General features: G+C 42.1%; 1 protein-coding gene across 2 annotated transcripts in view; it reads right to left on the bottom strand.

Moving 5' to 3' along the window:
* CERS6 (ceramide synthase 6) overlaps positions 1-20,793 on the bottom strand; it is a 72,817-nt gene that overhangs the window by 6,396 nt on the left and 45,628 nt on the right. The window contains exons 5-10 of one of the 2 annotated variants that reach the window (XM_080972116.1): positions 14,460-14,510; positions 12,464-12,556; positions 9,862-9,990; positions 8,089-8,195; positions 1,569-1,725; positions 493-516 (exon numbers count right to left, since the gene is read on the bottom strand). In XM_080972116.1, the coding sequence (XP_080828242.1) occupies positions 493-516; positions 1,569-1,725; positions 8,089-8,195; positions 9,862-9,990; positions 12,464-12,556; positions 14,460-14,510 (561 nt within the window). The remainder of the gene's footprint in view (positions 1-492; positions 517-1,568; positions 1,726-8,088; positions 8,196-9,861; positions 9,991-12,463; positions 12,557-14,459; positions 14,511-20,793) is intronic. The other variant, XM_080972117.1, reaches the window with a different exon arrangement.

Below are 20,793 nucleotides of genomic sequence, written 5' to 3'. Positions count from 1 at the left end.
AACGGGTGTGAAAAAGGGGGAGGGAACCTAAATCACCTCCCCCCGCACCCATCTTATCTCCCTGTACGCTATCAGTTCAAGCCTTTCTTCTTCCAGCCCAGCTCACTTCTGGTCTTGGAAGCAGGATGTGAGGAGGTAGAGAAAGGAAGTGGAGGTGCAGGGAGGTGGATTTGATATCCCGCCTTTCACTCCCCTTCAGGAGTCTCAAAGCGGCTAACAATCTCCTTTCCCTTCCTCCCCCACAATAAACACTGTGTGAGGTGAGTGGGGCTGGGAGACTTCAAATAAGTGTGACTGATACATATCTCTCTTTCACTCCTGAGAACATGCTCAATACCTTCGGGCTTGGAAGCCCTCAACAAGCGTGCATTTTAAGCAGAGTGGCTGTGCAGAAAGACAACCACTGAAGAAACAAGGAGAGAAGATGCAATAATAATAATGATGATGATGTTTGCGTGGCATGTGTGTTCATTTTCCCTCAGGGAAACTTACATGCAAAGGGTTCCACTTCCCAGCCTTCAAAGGCAGCAGAAAGAAAATAATTAAGAAGGTTAAGAAAGAAGACACATATTGTTTGGTGTTAAACAAGTGACTTCTGCTAGGACGGAAGAGAACAAAATGCAGTTCTGAGAGAACAGACAGAGAACTACCAGAATCACTGAAGGCTCAACTCCATAGAAGCCACATTCTCTGACATAGTAGCACCCTGTTACTGTCTATACAGACTACACTGCAATACTATGGGGTTGCAGAGGAAGCTCTGAATTCCAGAGGCCTAGCGTGAAAGCTCAGGGCTGCTTTGCACATTGCAGTTTTAAGGTGTACCTATGGGTAGGGACGCGGTTGGTGCTGTGGTCTAAACCACAGAGCCTAGGGCTTGCCGATCGGAAGGTCGGCAGTTCAAATCCCCGCGACAGGGTGAGCTCCCGTTGCTCAGTCCCTGCTCCTGCCAACCTAGCAGTTCGAAAGCACGTCAAAGTGCAAGTAGATAAATAGGAACTGCTCTAGCAGGAAGGTAAACATGCTGGCCACATGACCCGGAAGCTGTACGTTGGCTCCCTCGGCCAGTAAAGCGAGATGAGCGCTGCAACCCTAACGGTCAGGGGTCCCTTTACCTTTACGAAACCCTTTAGAAAAAATGCAATGTATGGAAGCAAGCAAATCCATGTTTGCAAGTGCATAGATCATACAAATGTGTTTGCCAGTGAACTGGAACTGATAGCAGCTTCCGGACAAGTTTACATTTGAAGTGGAAGATGCAAATTTCCTGCCAATATCATGTGTTTGTGGCCTTGAGAAGTATAGCAAACAGCTTCTCTGGTTACAGTAAACAAGTTCCAAGGTAAGCCTAAGTGGAACAGCTGCCCTGAATCAGCAGCCCATGCTCAATTCAACTGAATGCTCAGTCAATATTAAACATACAGTTTCAAGACCTGATGTGTCTTCTGGAAGGGAGCGACAAGTTTTTGCCATAGATTGATAAAGTCAAGTGACTTGAGGGAACTGTGCTAGTTGGGAAAAAAATTACACACTAGAAAGCAGAAGACAGTTTTTGTTTTTTTCCTTACCTTGCCTTTCAAAATTGCTTTATAGGCTGCCTTTACTATTAGATAGGACCAAAAACAGTGGAGAACTTGAAGTACCAGAAGTAAAATGATAAAGATCGTCAAGGAAGGAAAGCCACCAACTGCTTCGGGCAGTTCAAATATTGCTGTGTTCAATACCCTGGAGAAAAGAGAAAATGGCAAGTCAATATAAAACAAGAGAGAGATGGTTCATTTCTCAACAATGCTTCCCACCCCTACTGGAGTCATTATGAATGTAATAACAGAGCATGAAAACTGGTCACTCAAGCGAGCCCATCCACATTATCAATGATCTCCAATATGAACAAGGTCTGGAATGCTTTAAAATCAATACACCTGCATCATGGCTTCCCAAAGTGGTCAGTGGAACTGTGCATGAGGTGAATAAAGACCTTGGGGTCAATAGGGGGTCAAAAAGGGCCTGGGATTTAAAATAGGTTTGTGAGACTGGGGGGTGGGGGGAATAATTAGGAACTATGAGTTTCAGAAATAAAAGGCATGCGCTTCCTTTGCCAATGAGGAGCCTCTGTATTTAATAAGATGCCTCCACAAAACAACAGTACTCTCAGACCACGCTGTTTCGTTGCTAAAAGAAACTGTATACAGGTGCAGAGTTTCACTTTTTAAACAATTATTTTTATAGCATCAAAGTAATAATTCCAACACCTCCCACAAAGATATAAAAGGAAGCTGTCATCTGGAAAACTTCAAGCTTTTATTGAGCTACAACCCCACCTGCTGCCCCGACTTATTCATATGCTTGTTAAAAGCTGTAATTCTCATTAGAATGCTATTATTTTCACTCGTTTTACTTCCTTACTCCTTACATGTTATGATTCCTAGTAATGGTTACTAATGACTGATAAGTGTTGACTGCATATTATTTCTTGACTTTATTACATTTACATTCCTAAGAATTTGGGTCAGTGTCAATGACACCTTTATAAGCTCATCAATGGGTCAAAATGAGCCCTGAAATTTGAGAAACCCTGTTTCATGGGAGGCAAGTCTACACATTGCTTTGCTTTCCCAGTGACTCCCATTGTATTTTATTTATGTTCCTCCTTTCTTCTATGATGGAACTCAAGGTGAGGCTTCCAAGGCAGTCTTCCCAAACCAGACACTCACCTTAGCCATCTCTGCTTATTTATTCGTTGTTTCACCTATGAATTATCAACCCTGGACATTCAATCTGGATGAACTAATGTATTCATCTAAAATGCTTACCAGTACTGTTTCCATTGGACTGGTTCCTGCATATTAAAAGCCCTGCATCAACACTAGCATATCATGTGACTTGAAGTACTACTGATCAGTTCCCGTAATCTCATTTTGGTGTGAATGATATATGACCCGTTGAATCCCCAAATGGACTAATCAATAATTAACAGAACATCAGCATATTGAAGATTGTACAAGCTATTCTAGGGCTCAACTGATATCAAGTTATCTAATAGAAAAATGAATGATTACTAGCAACCCTATTGTTTTATAATCTTCCAACTTTTTGTGAGGTGGGAGAGACATAGATGTATATATTGGTGAACTGGTTAATGAAATGTGTGTGTTTCATATTACATGCTTCTCTCCCACCCCCACTCTGCATTCTTACCTAATGAATAAACCACCACTCTGATTTGATGCTTTTGACTATTATTCCAGTGGACTGAATCATAACAGAAACTAGTTTAGGTAGCTAGACAAAGATTACTAGTGCTGCTGACACTCCAAGACACTTAGATTGATCCATGTGATAATGAATTGATCCATGTTATGACCCTGAGCTATGCTACTAATACTGTTATAAGCATTTGATTACTTAGTTTTAAAGGAAATTTAAATGCACTATATAAAATGAAATGCTTATCTTTTTTGTAATAAATCATTGTTGTTCAATGATAAAGACACACCTGGCTCTCATAGGTTCTGCAGTAAACATTTAGTAAGTTTGACTAAAGGGGGGGGGACTAATATGGATGATAGCTCACTGAATTAATATTTTCTACAGGGGCTTTTGCAGCAAATATAACAGAGAGCTTTGTGGCATCTTAAAGACCAATAGATTTATAATTCCACGAAAGCTTATGTCATAATAAATTGGTATTTATTGATATACAAGACTCTTGGCTGAATCACAGATGTAGCAGACTGAATTTAACCACTAGATGGCATGTTTAGCAAGTTAACGTCAACTGTCTATATGGCATTGGGCTTGTGTCAGTGAATCCTCTGACATACATTAACTTGGAATGCCGTGCTGTTCTGCAAAGTTTGTGGTGGAAAACTAACATAATCAGTATGGCTGGGTTTAAGCCTCACACTTGGGATGGTTGACAACTGGGGCCAGAGGCAACTAAAGTAAAGGTGCCAAGATAACTTCAGATGAAAGATGGAGAATGAGACTCATGGTAAAAAACAACACTCAAGTTAATCAGACAAAAGGCTCTGAAGAATCTTCTCAGTGCTTAATTTGGAGGGAGGAAAATGTATTCATTTACTGGTTTTTGGATGTTCCTTGGGTAGTTCACAGAACAAAGAAGCCCCAAAAATGTGAGAAAGTAGCTAGGACCTGAAATGCAGAAACATCAAGTAACAGTGGGTGGTATACAAACAAATTGAAGGGTAGGACTTGACCACAGTTATCTAACAAAGCCCATGGCTTGGCAGGGATTTGAATCAGTTTCCCATTGTCCTAATCCAAGTGGTTTGCAACTCACGACTTGGGAAATACTGACCTATAGGAACCCTGTTATGGCTACAGAGGAGTTAAGACCAGTTTCAATAAAAAAACCTGTGCATTTAGAAAAAGTTGGCATTATTCCATTCTAAGTTGATGAGAATCTGTTAGTATTATTACTTAATTTATACGCCGCTTAATGCAAAAAACAGACTTCCAAGTGGCTTCTGAAGTATAAAAACCAGGTTTCAAAAATATCACTAAAACAATCCCACATAAACATCCATACTGTCAACTAGACAGAGAAGAAGCAGATTATCAGTTGGAGAGCAGAGCCTTTCCTGACCTGCCTATTTCTCTTAGCTAACTAAGACAAAAGAGTTTATCATTCATAGCCTTGAAACAGGGATACACCTGCACATGTGTGGATGAGGTTAGCAATGGAGCTAGACAGTCCAGAAGTATGGCCTAGTAGTGGTGGGGGCAGGAGGCAGACCAATATAATTCAGACTCACAAATATGCCACAATGGGAATGGAGAGTGGCTGATGAAAGTTAGAAAACAGCAATAGGAAAACACGAAGAGTCTTCCAGCTTAAAATATTTAACATTTCCTATGTAAGTTATCTGTGCACTCCTTGACTGAGCTAGAAGAAATCTTACTAAACTTTTACCGCTGCAGTAACTACACAAGCCATTAACTGCACATTGCTATGGATTCTTCGCTCTCAATGGTCAGTGCACTTGCGTATTACTGATGACATTTCTCTGTTCTCTTCTGCAAAAACACGCAGAAGTGTTAAGTCAACTACAGCAATCTAAAACTAAAGCGCACACACGCACTGGCTTTCGGGTTCACTTCTCTGTTCTTGCAGCAAGTCTGAAAGTATTTGACACAAGTACTTGCAAAATGTATGCCACAAAAGAAAGCTAACTGACAAATGCATCCTTTCATCATTTTTCAGTATGAGATAAATTAGTTTAAGCTTAATTATCCAGCTGGACTATGCATCTGAATAGGTATTTGTAAAATTTATATGCCACTAACCTGCTCACAGGGGCTATTATAGCAGCCTGCAATAAAAATTTCTTTTGGGTTGATATGCCAGTATTTATTCCTAAACAAGCCAAAAGAGAATTTCCCAGAAAGATGGCTTTTAAACAAAGGAGAAAGATGAGGTGACAAAATGGGAACGTCCTGAGCAACTGCACAACATATACAATTTGAAGCATTAATCATTAAAATGGTGGTGCCTTCTGTTTTAGCATTCTCCACAGAAATTTAAAGTAATGACCACCTCTGAATTTCACATATTGGACAGGGTTCTATTAATTCTTATCTGCTGAAAACTAAGGGGTATATTTAGCCATCTTTTTGCATTAATTTAAAATGCATTTTTAAACCACCCCAGACATTGGATACTAGACTTACTTAAATTTAGCCCAGAAAAATAATTAATGGTGCTTCCTTAGTTTCCCCATACTCTTTAAAAATTAGTACAGTCGTACCTTGGAAGTCGAACGGAATCTATTCCGGAAGTCTGTTCGACTTCCAAAACGTTCGTAAACCAAAGCGAGGCTTCCGATTGGCTGCAGGAAGCTCCTTTGGAATTGCACAAGGAAAAAAAGAAAAGAAAACCTGCCTCTACAGGGGGAGGTCATATGTAAACAAGCAGATTTTTGCAATATCTTCCTACCAAACCATTAAAAGAAGGTTTTTTAAAATTCATGCAAATGTTCAAGGATGCACGTGAATAAACTAACACTACCAAAAAGCAGTGGAGGTAACTATTGTACAGATTTCCTGGCTTATTTATTAAATCCATCTTCCTGATACCATTAAACTAGGCCAAAGCCACAGAATTGATAATGATTACATGAAATTTGTGCTCTATTGTTCCATGCTGCTGCTGCAGAGCCAGCTGGTCAGCTGAATGCCCCCCAAACCACCTTTTGTGGTGCTCTGTTCACATGGACCGGATTAGCAATGCAACTATGATGACTTAATCAAAACAGGGTTGTTTCAACCCGATTTTGTTTGTCCTGTAGGGGCTTTGGGGACCTTCTCCAGGAAGAGCGGAAGAGTTAACTGAGGATCCTGCACAAACACTGACAGATGAAGAGCTTGAGGAGCTGGTGAAATCATGCGCAGAAAGCGACAGTAAATAAGATGGTGATGTTGAGCACGAGGCAGCAAGCTGGGACCTGTAAAAATATTCCGAACTCTTCCGTGCGATTAAGCACATGAACAATATGATTTATGTCAGGGAACTGCCATCAGCTCAGAGGCGAAAGGGCAGTTGTGTTATAGGGAACCTCCAAAAATCTTGCGAAGCAGCTCCTCCTCCGGCGAGGAGGAAAACCCCACCTCCAGTGGAGAGGAGGTGGTGGGACCAGGGGATGCTAGGGAGAGCCTCAACGCCGAGGCTGAGCAAACCGGAGAGGAGGGAAGTACCCTTTTGCCAGCGCCCACTCTGCACAGTAGGTTTCGGTGCAAGGAGGGGAGGAGAAGGCTGGGGGTCACGCGACTGTTATGCTGGGGGGGGGGGTACAAGGACTGCCCACTCCCAGATTCTGCTAGCGATTGAGCCGGACATGAACTTACGACGCTCTTCACTGTAAATAGTTTGCACTAAGAATAAAGCCTGGAAAAGGCAGGTTGGAGTCTTGCCTGTTTGCTCTCGAGCAACCACATCAGCACCTGACAATTTATGACTACGATCTCTCCATAAAACATACCCTGGATGACACTATGGGATTACCTCAGAGAGAGATGTTGGAAGAGGCAACAGCGGCAGGAGTGATCCTGTGAGGAAGTATTGCTGTAGGTGGTAACAATTAGCCCCCAAAGTGGGAGCATGTGATTGGGCTGGCTGGTTGGCAGCATTGATTGATTAGTAGCTTGGAGAGAGGACTCGGGAAAGCGACCCCCTCCTTGACAATGCTGGGTTGTTAAAAAAAATTTTTAATGGCTTCTTACAGGTTTTCCTTGCATTACATGTTTGTGTGTAGTTCCCAGGAACTGACCCCATGTGTAAATTGCAGGCTTATTGTACTTGAACTTTATTTATGGTGCACAACACGAAATGCACAGTTTAGTTGTCTACAGACTCAGATCACATTATATCATATTCCGTGGGTTCCACTATGAGATAAGCTGATTCTTTAGTGGTCCTGCCAAACTAATTCGGTATGAGAAGCAGCAGTACATAAGAAAAGCAACCATAGCCTTTGAGAATGACAGGCAAGAGGCCCTAGAGCGGCAGTTCCCCAACTCATTTGGCCTAACACTCCCTTTTTTTGGGGGGGGGGGGAGATACTCAGTGCCCTCCCTGAAATCCACCTTCTTTAACTGAACAAGCAGAAGGATGTAGTCACAAATTTGCATTCTTTTATGTATCTATGTTTCTACCTATGCCCCACAACACAGTAAAGATGCTGTTGTAAATAGGCAGGCAAACTGTGACCCAGTTTCCAAGCCTGGGTGAAGCCAAAAAGGGTTTACCCAAGCCTGGGAAAGTGGGATCCAAGGGAGACCCAACGACGCCTGACCTGCCAGTACGCATCATTCCACAACAGATGAAACATGTGCAAATGGCTTCCCAATATTTTCTTATCTTCTTTCTTTATGCTTCCACTGCCCCCTTATTTTTATCCAACGAGCCCCATTGCACCTGAGGCTACTACCGCCTCCCCCTTGATCGTTCCAGCATCCCCCAGGGGGCGGCATCGGCCACCTTGGGAAATGCTGCCCTAGAGGCAGGATGTGCTCTATCTACCAGACTTAAAACCCCTGTAGTTCCATGGAAGCAGCAGATTTACTCACCATAAAGGATACAATCCAAGCCTTGTAATCATGAAAATGACAGCAAACGAGAGGAAGAGGAAATCACACAACTTTTGACACTTGCAGTAGTTTGCCATTTTGGCTGCCTATAACGAGGAAGGAACACGGGTTATCTCCTTAATAAAGTTACGTCTAAAATAATTATTGCACACAGTACCGGACAATTAATATTCAAATGATGCATAGCATATCAGTGTGAACTCTTTAGTGCCCTTACCTCTTCTACTGACGATGCTTCACACAGCGGCCTCATTTGCATATCACACTAAGCCAAACCATGGCTTAGTGTAATCACACAATTGTGCAGGTTCTGGGAGAGGAGATTATGGCTGCCTCCTTCTCCCTGGTTGTTTTGTTGAGCCAAGTCATTGCTTGGCTTCATGAGTCACCTAAACACAGGCTTGCAGTTTAGCTCTCTCCAGACCAACCAAAAGTGGTAATCATGGTTTACTACTCATGGTCTCAGTACAGGAGAGTTAAAAAAAACCCCAAAAGCCAACATTTTAGCCTTCTTTTCTGTGTGTTTTAAAAAAATAAAAATCAGAAAAACCTAGGGCAAATAAAAATTCAAACAATACTAAAAGCAGCAATAAAAAAGACAGACGTTAAGGGTGCAATTCTATATACATTTACATTGGAATAAATTCCATCAAGCAATATGAGATAACCTTCTTACCAAACATGGCATGAATAGGATTGTGCTGCAGAACACAGCAGAAACAGATTTTTGAGAACTCACATTAAAAGCGATTAGGTATTCCATAGACTTGCCTGTCACATCTCATGTGTACAGGGGACAGAAAGCAAGAGCTCTGCAGCTCACCTTAAGTGCCATGCAGGCTCGCGTGGGAACAGGCAGTTCTGGAGGTAGCCTGGCCCCAAGTCCTTAAGGGCTCTGAAGGCTAAAACCAGCACTTTAAATTGATCCCAGAAACAAACAGGCAACAATGAAGATGAGGAACATGGCTAGACTAATAAGCTCCAATCTTTGGACCCTAGTCTGGCTGCCACATTTTGGACTAACTAGGACACGAATAACTGAGGCCAGGTGTGTTTTCAAGAGAGGAGGCAACAGCAGGTAAATCATTCAAAGCTGATGAAAGGAAGTCTTCACTGCTGCCTGTATACCCAAGGCGCAAATAATGTCTCTGCACTGCGCACCTGCCCTTTCAGGGGAAATATAACCCTTGTCTGCAACAGGCTTTATATATACACCCAGGTCTCCCAGAATAAAAGTGATGCTAGTTATATAGACCTTTGCTATGATTCAGCAACTACATAGTATGAAAAAGCATTGCCGTAGTCAGTTAAAATGTGGAGATTCTATGGACTCCCAAATCCTATATGGTTTTTTTCAAGAACTCACTGAATAGCCATGTTTGACAAGTACAGCCCAACTGAAAGCATTTTACTCAAAAGAATGTTTCACTGTGCTCACAGTGCTTAAGAAAAGCAGCACTGAGCCACCTCTGAGACAAATTTCAACAGCTAGAAGCTTTCATGGGCTTTAGCAGTGTTTCCAAAATTTGGGTCCCCAGCACCAGCTGTTTTTTAGACTACAATTTCCATCATCCCTGACTGCTGTTCTTGCTAGCTAGGGATGATGGGAGTTGTAGTCCAAAAACAGCTGGAGACCCAAGTCTGGGAAACACTGGGCTGTAGCCTACTACTTTAAAACGTTGTTTGTTCTGGAAGAAATGTTTTGAAGACATGAAGATTTATTATGGCTAAATTTCTCTCTCTTACTCTCACCTCCAGCACGCTGTCCACCACATCATGAAGACACAAAGTTAGGGCTCCCACTCGGATGAAATTGACTGTGTAGGAGAGGGTTATCAAAATGACTGCTATGATGTGATGGGTAAACATGATGCTAAAGTCCTGAGGTGGAGAGATAAACGGAGTTACAACATTTGTTCACAAATTAATTTGGCTTTTTAAACATTTATTCTTACAGATATATAAAATGAAATAAATACCAGATATACAAACTCTGCACATATATTTTATGAGAGAAGATTAGAATGCAGTCAGGAACTTATCAGGGGCACAGGAAACGGCCTTGCGCAGAGTTAGGCCATTAATCCATCTATCTTACTATTGTCTGCAAAGAATGGCAGTCGCTCTCTGGGGTTTTAGGCTGAAATTCACACAGCACCTTCTGAGTCCTGATGCTCTACAGTTTAGTTTTTTGGATTGAAATATTTACAGACTGTCCAGCATACTCAAATATCGCAGTAGCGCACAATAGTAAAAAAAAAAATTTAGAACAGTTTTCCGAACAGAGATTTGACAGTGCCCACAATTTTTTTTTTAGAATCCTACCAAAGGTGCACAAGGTTGAAGCCTGTCTTACTTCAAAGGGGGAGTAAAATACAGCCCATTCTAGCAACAGGCCCATTGTGATATTGCAATATTTCCATGCTGCTTTTTTCTATGTAAGCTGTTGTTTGTGGAAGTTCGAAGAATTATGACAGAGCCTGAAGTTGTAAAAGGATCAAAGTAGTTTAACACCATACCAACACCCCCAAATTCTTTATTTGCTGGTAACTTGAAGTAGCAAGGCAGAACTTAGCAGCAGCAGGAGGGCATCTGTTTCTAGGACTTCCCTTGTGATGTATATGATCACAGCATTTTCAAGTATAGTAACATCTAGAAACTGCCAGGGCCTTTGCTAAAACTACATGGCTGCATTTCACATGAATCCAACACATTCCGTCCCTCTCAAAAATGCAAATAAACCATTTAATTGAGGTAGCCATTTTCTAAAATCCTTTAAACTGACCTCAAAACAGCATCTCTCTCTCTCTCTCTCTCTCTCTCTCTCTCTCTCTCTCAAAATACCATCTGTCATCTGACCAAAACTCAGCAAACACATACATAAATTTGACTGATGTTAAAGTAATGACATTCTGGGGCAGCTATAAGCTTCTTAGGAGACCACACTCCCCACATGACTGTTTCTGTCTTCCATAAATACAATGTAGGAATGTGTAAAACAAACAATATAAAAACAACCGCTGCACCCCCCAACTCTTGCGCATACATCAAAACGCAAAGTGTGCCACTGTGAACTGGTGAAAAAAGTTCATCTACCTAGTCACATTATTTTCGCGGAATGCTGAGCTGATAATACATGCTGGACTGCAGATATTGCTCATTAATCTTCAGTCAGGCAGGGATAATCTACTGGAATTTACCGTATTTTTCGCCCTATAGGACGAATTGCTATTAGCTATTGCTATTAGGGCAAAGAGCAGGGTAAGCACATCTCTGTGGTAGATTTCGCTTTCATTCTAGGATCACACCATTGCCGGACATGATCCAACACATCTTTCCCCTCTACAAAGAATATTCCTTCTCGCTACCAAACTGGCCCAGAAGGCCAAGAAGCTGGATCTCCTGCGAAAAGGACTTCTGTTTGCACAATGGATCTTCCTCCCTCTTCTCTCTGCATGCCCTCTACGCTCCCCCAAAGTGGCTACTGGAAGGTTGGCAGAAACCCCTAAAACAGCACATCATGGGAGAAGCAGGGGGATGGCATGATCAGAACAGTGTGATGTTGAATCCCTCTCCGTATGTTCTGGTACAGAATTCTTCCAAAGCTTTTTGGAGAGGCTGGAGTTTGCTAGCAGATTGTAGTTTTGCTAGTAAACTGTAGTTTCTGTAATCACCGTATGTTTGCACAATGATCTAATAAATTGTCTTAAATGCTTTGACTGCTCAGAGCATTTATGTGACTGAGCAGAAGCCAACCCAAATTATTTGAATTAACTACATTCATTCGATAATTGAGTTAATAAAATGGATGATGAAAATGCTTATTCTTCTGCTCTCCAGATGTGCATCCACCATCTCTAAGCACCAGTGACGTTTGTTTATTCAAAAACATTTTCAGTTGATGGGACTCGTTAGTTGAATCCCACGGCCCCTCCAGACGGAGTTTGGAGTCTGGTGAGTGCTGCTGGTTTTGTAAAGGGTTTCCAGGGTTTAGAGGATGTTTGCAGGCTTTCCCAATGTCGTTTCAAATGTACACAATGTCACTTAAATGTGCGGTGCCTTTGGAAAGTGGCCCCCACGTATATGGGGAGTTACCTGTATGAACAGTGGCCAATATTGCCACACAGCATTGGAGATGTTAAAAACCATTCAAGCTGGTTTGCAAATGTCAGGAAATGTTGCTGCCCCAAAATGCAGTTGTTATCCACCGCTGCCATCACTGCATTTAACTTTGACAGGAGTTCACAGCTAGAAACAGGTTGTTGCTAATTCAATGTACAAGCGTTCACCAAAGCGTACTTTCACAGCCTTCTTTAAAAACGGTTGCTCCTTAAAACCCACAGATTGCTCTTACCTTTCTTTTGATGTCAATGAACTGAGAAAACATTAAGGACCAATAGTACGACAGCTGAAGTATGTAGTAGTAATGAATTTCAGGCATCAGCGGCTGAAAGAAGGGGATATAAATAAAGAGATTAAAACAGAGAAGTTAAAAACCTTCAGATCCTCACTTGAATGGCAACCTCAGGCCACTTATAGAATATTTCCTATCTGGTAAGATTTCTAGCGAGTTCCTGTCCTGCATTAAAAAACTTACGGAGAGAAAAAACACCACCTTACCAACACTTATCCTTTTCTTCCTCTACGCGGCTCACATTGCTTCCTTGTTCTGGCCTGGTCTGCAAACACTAAACCATAGCTGAAATAAACTATTGCGTAATCTGAATGAGCTGCATGCCGGTGCCCATTGATCAAATTGTGAGGGCTTCCCTCCTCCAAGGCTTATGGTGTGTTTTTTTCTCCAAACAAACCACAAAAGCCCTGGTTTGAATGACAAAAAGCCAGACTGTAGTTTGCTTCCCACCAGCATGGCAGGAATGAAGGCGGTCCATAATAATAGTAATTGTAATCGTAATCGTAATAATAATACCCCGCCCCACTCTGGGCGGCTTCCAGCACATATAAAAACATAATAAAACACCAAACATTAAAAACTTCCTGATACAATAATAATTTTATTATTATTGATAATAATATGAGCACAATTTCAGGAGTTTGCAGTAGTATGCCGCTCGTTCACATTCACCCATAATTTATTTTAACTATGATTTAATGTGACACATGAACCAGGCTAGCATTGACGTATTATGAATACGATGCAGGGCAAGCCTTTTTGATAAAGGGAAGAGCTGTGACTCTGCCTAATTCTGGAAATTAGGGCCTCCTGTATGCATTCAAATGCTTTGCACAAACCTTTTTGGCTGGAAACTTTTACTTATGTGGCTGGCTGGCACGTGCAACACTTGTCGTTTTCTATTTATGGCACGCTGTGGGGAAATGGGTAAGTGAACCTACCTTTCACCAAAGCAGCTGGCCTAGTCAGACTTTGGGTCCTTTCCGACTCTAATTTCAACAGCCATCACCTTAAAACCTCTATATAAATTATTCTCCGCATAATGTGCTAATTAAAGGGATGTATTTGCCTTAGTGCTGACACTGAAGCAGAGTTTTATTTATTTATGATTTGGATAACCCAAATTTGTCCCCTACCAGCTAACGGGGATTTAAATGCTGTGCTGTACAGCAAATGTATTTCACATCACCCTTGCAAATGGATAAAGTGCCAACGTCTATGCTCATTACAGTACCTTGAAAACTGTCCAACATTTTTTTTAAAAAAAATAATAGAAAGCCCCTTCTCCCACCCTGCATGTTCAGATTATTTTTTGTACCCTAAAAGGTTGGGTTCATTCCAATACCTTTCAGTATGGTTTGCCTTTCAGTCTATAATCTGCTTACACAAGTGGAACCTACAACAAAATGTTGCACTGTGGCATCACCTCTTAACATTAATGCTTCTATTCAGGGTTCTCTTCAGGCATGTCCTCTTTATGTTATTGCATTCCACACACAGACACCCCCTCAGTTTGCCTGTTTCCCCCCTCAGATGAAAAAATGCAGAGTTCAGTGTTTCATAGCTTTATCCTAAAGCCTTGTTAATTAGTGATGCTGGTGAAGTTCTTTAGAACCAGGCTCAGAAACAGGGACTGGAAAAATCTGCCTCCAAGGAAGAGGAAATGATGATGATGATGATGATGATGGCAAGCCCTGAATGCCTTTTTAGAGCAGAAGTTGTAGCTTCTCCCACCTGTCTTTGCCCCCCTCCCCCCAGCATTCCTCCTTATCTTCCCTCCTCATTGGCAGCGTGTAAGAAGTAGCAGCAATGAGTGGAGAAGAAAAAGAAGAGTGTTTTCCTTCTCCTCCACTTCTCCTTCCCTTCCATCTGTCCACCATCCAGATTAACAGCATCATGGTCTATTTTATACTCATTTCCATGCAATACCCATTACCTGATATGGGTATCCAGTCCAGCATAGCCGAGTGTTCCACACCCAGGGACTCTTTAAAGAAAAAAAAAGGGGGGGGGGGAGAGAAGAGAAGTAAACAAGTTTAAATGTTGGGAAATGTTACAGAAATGCAACTAGAGTTGGTGGTAGCTTTACATTTCCCTCCACAAAGAATTTAGACGAGCGTTTTGCACAGCCTCACAATTACTTCCATTGCATTTACAGAAACGAAGTTATTCATATTATTTTGAAACTGATCATTCATGAAAGCTCTCTACAATTAGTAGCATCCTGAAAACAATAATCTGATTCTAATCAAGCTACAGATAAGATACATATTGTCCCATTTTTGCTTCCTAAATGACAATCACTACATTAGCAAAGAAAAACAAGGGGTGTGCTGCTATTGCTTGAGAATATTTTGACACATACTTACTTAACCAAAATTGCAACGATCATTTTAAAATGATTTATTTTGAGAATGGAAGCACAAATTAAAATGTCAGTAACTGGGAACTCTTCCACAGAAAGTCAAAAATGGCTAGCTAGGTAGACATTTGAAAAGCCAATAACTGTTTGGGCTCACTGACTAGTACCTTGGAGGTCAAACGGAATCCATTCCGGAAGTCCGTTCGACTTCCAAAATGTTCGGAAACCAAAGCGCGGATTCTGATTGGCTGCAGGAAGCTCCTGCAGCCAATCAGAAGCCGCGAAAGCCCCGACGGACGTTCGGCTTCCAAAAATAGTTCACAAACCAGAACAGTCACTTCCGGGTTTACTGCATTCAGGAGCCAAAACATTCGAAAACTAAAGTGTTCGAAAACCAAAGTACGACTGTAGTTCTAAACAAAATGAAACAAAATGGTGCACGTTCTTAGTCTTCACTGGATTTCTCAGGATACACCTTAAACAAAGGCAGGGACGAGGAGTGTCTCATGTGTAGATAAAGTCTCTGCAGATCAAACACTGCATCTACAAAATATTTGCCACCTAACATTTACGGTTTCCCAGGAAGGTGCTTTACATATTCAGCTGCCAAATAACAAGTGAAGGGAAATTAAGTGTTGCCTAGAGGTGTGCACATATCCACCCTAATAACATATTTATGGAAATGCAGGAATGCCGCAAACACCGGAATCACCTTGTAACAAAGAAATCTTTATCAAGCTGTTGACCAACTGTAGTTTTCAATAAACTTGAGAAAACTTAAGGATCTCTTTAGAACGAAACCCAAGGCAGATGTGGAGGAAAAACCACAGGCATACGGTTGAAAGACTGCACATGCAATAGCCTTAGAAACGAAGTGAGAAGGGACATACGACAGGAGGCAGAAAAAAAGTAAAGGTAACTCTTAAAAAAAAAAGATATGAGAAAGATGAAAAAGCTTGCATGCAGAAGAAAGAGACCTGAAGGAAACTGAGCTAAAATGAGAAACTAAAAGAGCAGGCTCATTTGGGCGCTGCACAAAGTACATGAAACAGGAAGTAGGAAAGCAAGGCGTGCTAAGGAAATAGAAGAAAGCTCAATAGCAAACAAAACAGAAGAAAGCTCAATCTATAGCAAGCACTACCAGCTTTTGAGAGAAATAACCCTAGAAGGAAGAGAAGTGAACAGATTCGTAGCAGAGAGAAGCCAGTAAAGCCAAATAACTATTTCTCCTAAGATACACTGCACCTGCACATGAAAAATAATTAACAAATATTATTATGCACGGAACCAAAACAAAACTACAGGCTCCAGTCTCTTGAGTGGCAAAAAGAGATGCAGCCCATCCAATCAAGGACATAGCTGAAGCCGCAGAAGCCCCGTTGGACGTTCGGGTTCCAAAAGAATGTTCGCAAACCAGAACAATCACTTCTAGGGTGCAGCATTCGGGAGCCAAAACATACGAGGGCGTTCAACAACCAAAGTATGACTGTACCTTATTTAGCAGCGCATACAAGGATGAAGGGTGGGACGCGGGTGGCGCTGTGGGTTAAACCACAGAGCCTAGGGCTTGCCGATCAGAAGGTCGGTGGTTTGAATCCCCGGGACGGGGTGAGCTCCCGTTGCCCGGTCCCTGCTCCTGCCAACCTAGCAGTTTGAAAGCACGTCAAAGTGCAAGTAGATAAATAGGAACCGCTCCAGTGGGAAGGTAAACGGCGCTTCCATGCGCTGCTCTGGTTCGCCAGAAGCGGCTTAGTCATGCTGGCCACATGACCCGGAAGCTGTACGCCGGCTCCCTCGGCCAATAAAGCGAGATGAGCGCCACAATCCCAGAGTCGTCTGCGACTGGATCTAATGGTCAGGGGTCCCTTAACCTTTACCTTTACAAGGATGAAGGCAGCCTGTCCAGCCTGTCTACACAAAACACTTCAGTTTAATGCCACTGCAGTAGATCAGGGGTTGCAACCTAAGGCCCATGGACGACAAGAGGCCCATGGGGGTCGTTTTACCGGCCCACAAGCCGCCCACTCGGCGAGTCCCCGTGCACTGCACTAAACCGGCACAGCGTGGCACAGGGACTCGCTTCTGCGCCGCCGAAATCGCAGGTGTGCGCGCTCATGCGCACCCGCAATCTGGCCCACATTGGGGGCTCTGCGGTAATAAACCAGCCCAGGCAAGGTAAGCCTTGCTGACCCCTGACAAGATCTTGGTTGGATAGATTATAGTCATCTACAAAGCCATTTTATTCTCTCAAACTTTCTCTTATGCCAATGTCTGCCAAGAATCCTGGTGCACGTCTATCCCCTCTTGATTGCAGATTTGTGTGGTGTTTTTTTAAAGCAACCCTCCTAAACATTCTCCTGCGTTTGAAAGTATGGTGAAGAATTTTTCAACATACCAATAATGGGGAAAGTGTGTACATTACCCAGCTGCCAAGGAACATTTTGCATCCATTGTCTTGTCTCATTATCTTTAGGAAGAGGGGCTAATTAAGCTCAAGCGTCTAGAAGCCCCAGAACATTAATAGCTACATATATAGCTCAAAGAAATGCTTTTATCTAGTGTGTGCCAAATAAAGGTCAGGTTTAATTGTGTGTGTGTGTGTGTGTGTGTGTGTGTGGCAAAACTGCTTAAAATTCCACCCCTCATTTTGAATTCAACACCTTTTGCAGAAAGGCAACAAAGCTCTGGGGTTGCTCCAGCTACGGCATTAGTCTCTATTTTTCGGCGCTGTTATTTTTACCAAGGTTATTTGTATGTTTGATAAGGCGGAATACATAAGCCATGTGCATAAAAGGGTTGATCCAACCTCTTGGTCTCTTGACATTTTCAAAATGACAATAATTTTATTCAAGTGGAGCTGCTAAAAATTAGATTGCATAGCCCACACCACATCCAAATCAATTTCAGCTTTCTTTCCAGCTTCCCTAAGTGGTGCCTGGACACTGGAATGACAGGATAAAAAATATTTATATGAAGAAATAGTGTTAAAAGTCTGACACTTCGTTCCAATTTACTGGACCCATTCAGGTGCAGGAGCTGTAAGGCATGCAAAGACTTGCCCTTTGTTCTTAGTGGCAGCTCTGCACGGGCATTCCATTCCACTATATTTTTTTCACCAGTACTCTTCTAGCAAATGTATGCATTCTAGAAAGAAGAAGAAATTCTAAAATATCAATCACAAGGTGGTTCAAATGTACAGTGGTACCTTGGGTTACAGGCATTTCAGGTTACATACGCTTCAGGGTACAGACTCCGCTAACCCAGAAATAGTACCTCAGGTTAAGAACTTTGCTTCAGGATGAGAACAGAAATCATGCAGCGGCAGCAGAAGGCCCCATTAGCTAAAGTGGTGCTTCAGCTTATGGACAGTTCCAGGTTAAGAACGGACCTCCGGAACGAATTAAGTTCTTAACCCAAGGTACCACTGTACTACTTTAGACTGCATGCTTGAAAAGAGGGGTGTAACCAGTCCTTGACAAATTCCTGAAGTTTTGAAACCCAACCAGAACACCAGTTTGCTAGAGGATCAGAGGCTTCACATTTCTACCATCCAAATGAAACCCCAAATCAAAAGATACAGCCATTGAAAAGTGTACACATGCAGTATTTCCCCAATGCCTTTTTAAAAAGAAAAAATGTTGCTGAATTAAATTTATATTTTGCCCTTAATCTGAAGATCACGGGGCGGTGTACAACACAAAAACACAAATGCATAACATAGTAAAAAACATACCATAATTCTACTCCCTACATGGGATGAGAAGGGAACAAGTACAAGGGTAGTTTTACACTTTATACGGTCAATATATTTCCTGTGTGTACAGTGGTACCTTGGGTTACATACGCTTCAGGTTACATACGCTTCAGGTTACAGACTCCGCTAACCCAGAAATAATACCTCGGGTTAAGAACTTTGCTTCAGGATGAGAACAGAAATCGTGCTCTGGCGGCGCGGCGGCAGCAGGAGGCCTCATTAGCTAAAGTGGTGCTTCAGGTTAAGAACAGTTTCAGGTTAAGAACGGACCTCCAGAACGAATTAAGTACTTAACCAGAGGTACCACTGTACATTGTATTTTTAGTGACTCAGCTCAGCCACTTATTGTTATACTATGCAGGATGCCCGTACAGTTAAGCCACTAGAAAGGTCAAACTTCCTAAGAAAATCTGAACATTCCAAACCTTAATAAAATCCACAATAAAGGATTTTGAATTTTATGACCCACTGCAGGTTACAGGAACAGTCAGGTTGGTGCTATATCAGTGGTTTAACAAGATATACACTTTAAAATTCCAGAACTTTTAATTCTGATAACCAGTCTCCTGCAAGTCTTGTTTTAAAGCTGCAGGGGGCAATCTTCTGCATGTTTGACCAAAAGTCAAACTAGCGGAGCAGCTAGTCAGGTTTATCAGAACACCAACATTTTCAGACTTGCCACGTTCCACTTGTAAATTCAAAAGGACATTAGTAATCCATTTTGAAACAATGAACCAGCTATATGAGCCAGTGTGGTGTAGTGATTAAGAGTGGTAGTCTCGTAATCTGGTGAACCGGGTTCGCTTCCCCGCTCCTCCACATGCAGCTGCTGGGTGACCTTGGGCTAGTCACGCTTCTCTGAAGTCTCTCAGCCCTACTCACCTCACAGAGTGTTTGTTGTGGGGGAGGAAGGGAAAGGAGAATGTTAGCCGCTTTGAGACTCCTTAAAGGGAGTGAAAGGCGGGATATCAAATCCAAACTCCTCCTCTTCTTCTTCTTCTTCTTCTTCTTCTTCTTCTTCTTCTTCTTCAAGGCAAACCTAAGCATGTTTCATCATTATTCGCCTCCTCCTTCTACTTGCTGAAACCTCAATATAAAATGCAATCACTCCAATATCCTTCTGCCCCCTCCAGCAACAAAGATTGCCCCTCCATGGCATCACAGGCTATCATTACTAACACACACACACACACATACGGAAAGCGGAGGGTCAGCGTGCCCCTCACTGTCCCTCCTCACACACACATTGTCCTGAGCTGTTGGGTTCCCCCAATCTGCAGAGGAAGAGGACTGTGTCTGAAAAACCCAGAGAGAGTGTGGGTGCATGGATGCTAAGTTGTATGCAAGCATAATATGAATGTTTACTGCTTATATGGCATGGAAGTTAAGTCCAAGAGCCTTAACCCATAGTTCCCAATCTTTTGAGTCAATTTGTAGTTCTATTAACTCCGATTATATTTTTAAAACATCTTTGAATTTCCATCATGCACTACAAGCATATCTTTCTCAAGTTCATACTTTCTATCAGCAAGCCCATATATGTTAGAAAGTTTCCCTTATGCTAATCAGAGGATTATATATGCACTCCACTGGCGCATTTAAACAAGTATTCTTGATTACAAGAATTTCAAGTGGTTTCCTTCCTTCATCCCATTCCAATTGCCAGACACCTGCATCTCGTTGACATATGTTAAATTGCTGTGGGGGCACACAAGGAAGTAGACGTAGTCCCCATAATGCAGCAGTCCAAAGCTTACCCAATTTAGGAGCTTGTAATCTGTATATATTTTTGATTAAGGTTTTAAATGCACTCCTTACTTACCCTATTTTTCGCTCTATAAGACGCACTTTTTCCCTCCTAAAAAGTAAGAGGAAATGTGTGTGTGTCTTATGAAGCGAATGCAGGCCGCGCAGCTATCCCAGAGGCCAGAACAGCAAGAGGGATCGCTGTGCAGCTTTTCTAGTTTTTCTGGCTTCTGGGATTCAGAGTATTTTTTTTCTTGTTTTCCACTTCCAAAAACTAGGTGTGTCTTATGGTCTGGTGCGTCTTACAGAGCGAAAAATACTAACTTTTCCCAACACGGTTCTATAGCTGTCTTCCCAGAAACGTGCATCTGACTAATTTTGACAAGGAAATAATTTCCATCCCATTTA

The sequence above is a fragment of the Podarcis pityusensis genome, assembly GCF_964106645.2.
Source record: "Podarcis pityusensis genome assembly, chromosome: 1".
NCBI lineage: Eukaryota > Metazoa > Chordata > Lepidosauria > Squamata > Lacertidae > Podarcis > Podarcis pityusensis.
This window is presented reverse-complemented; position numbering and strand designations above follow the sequence as displayed.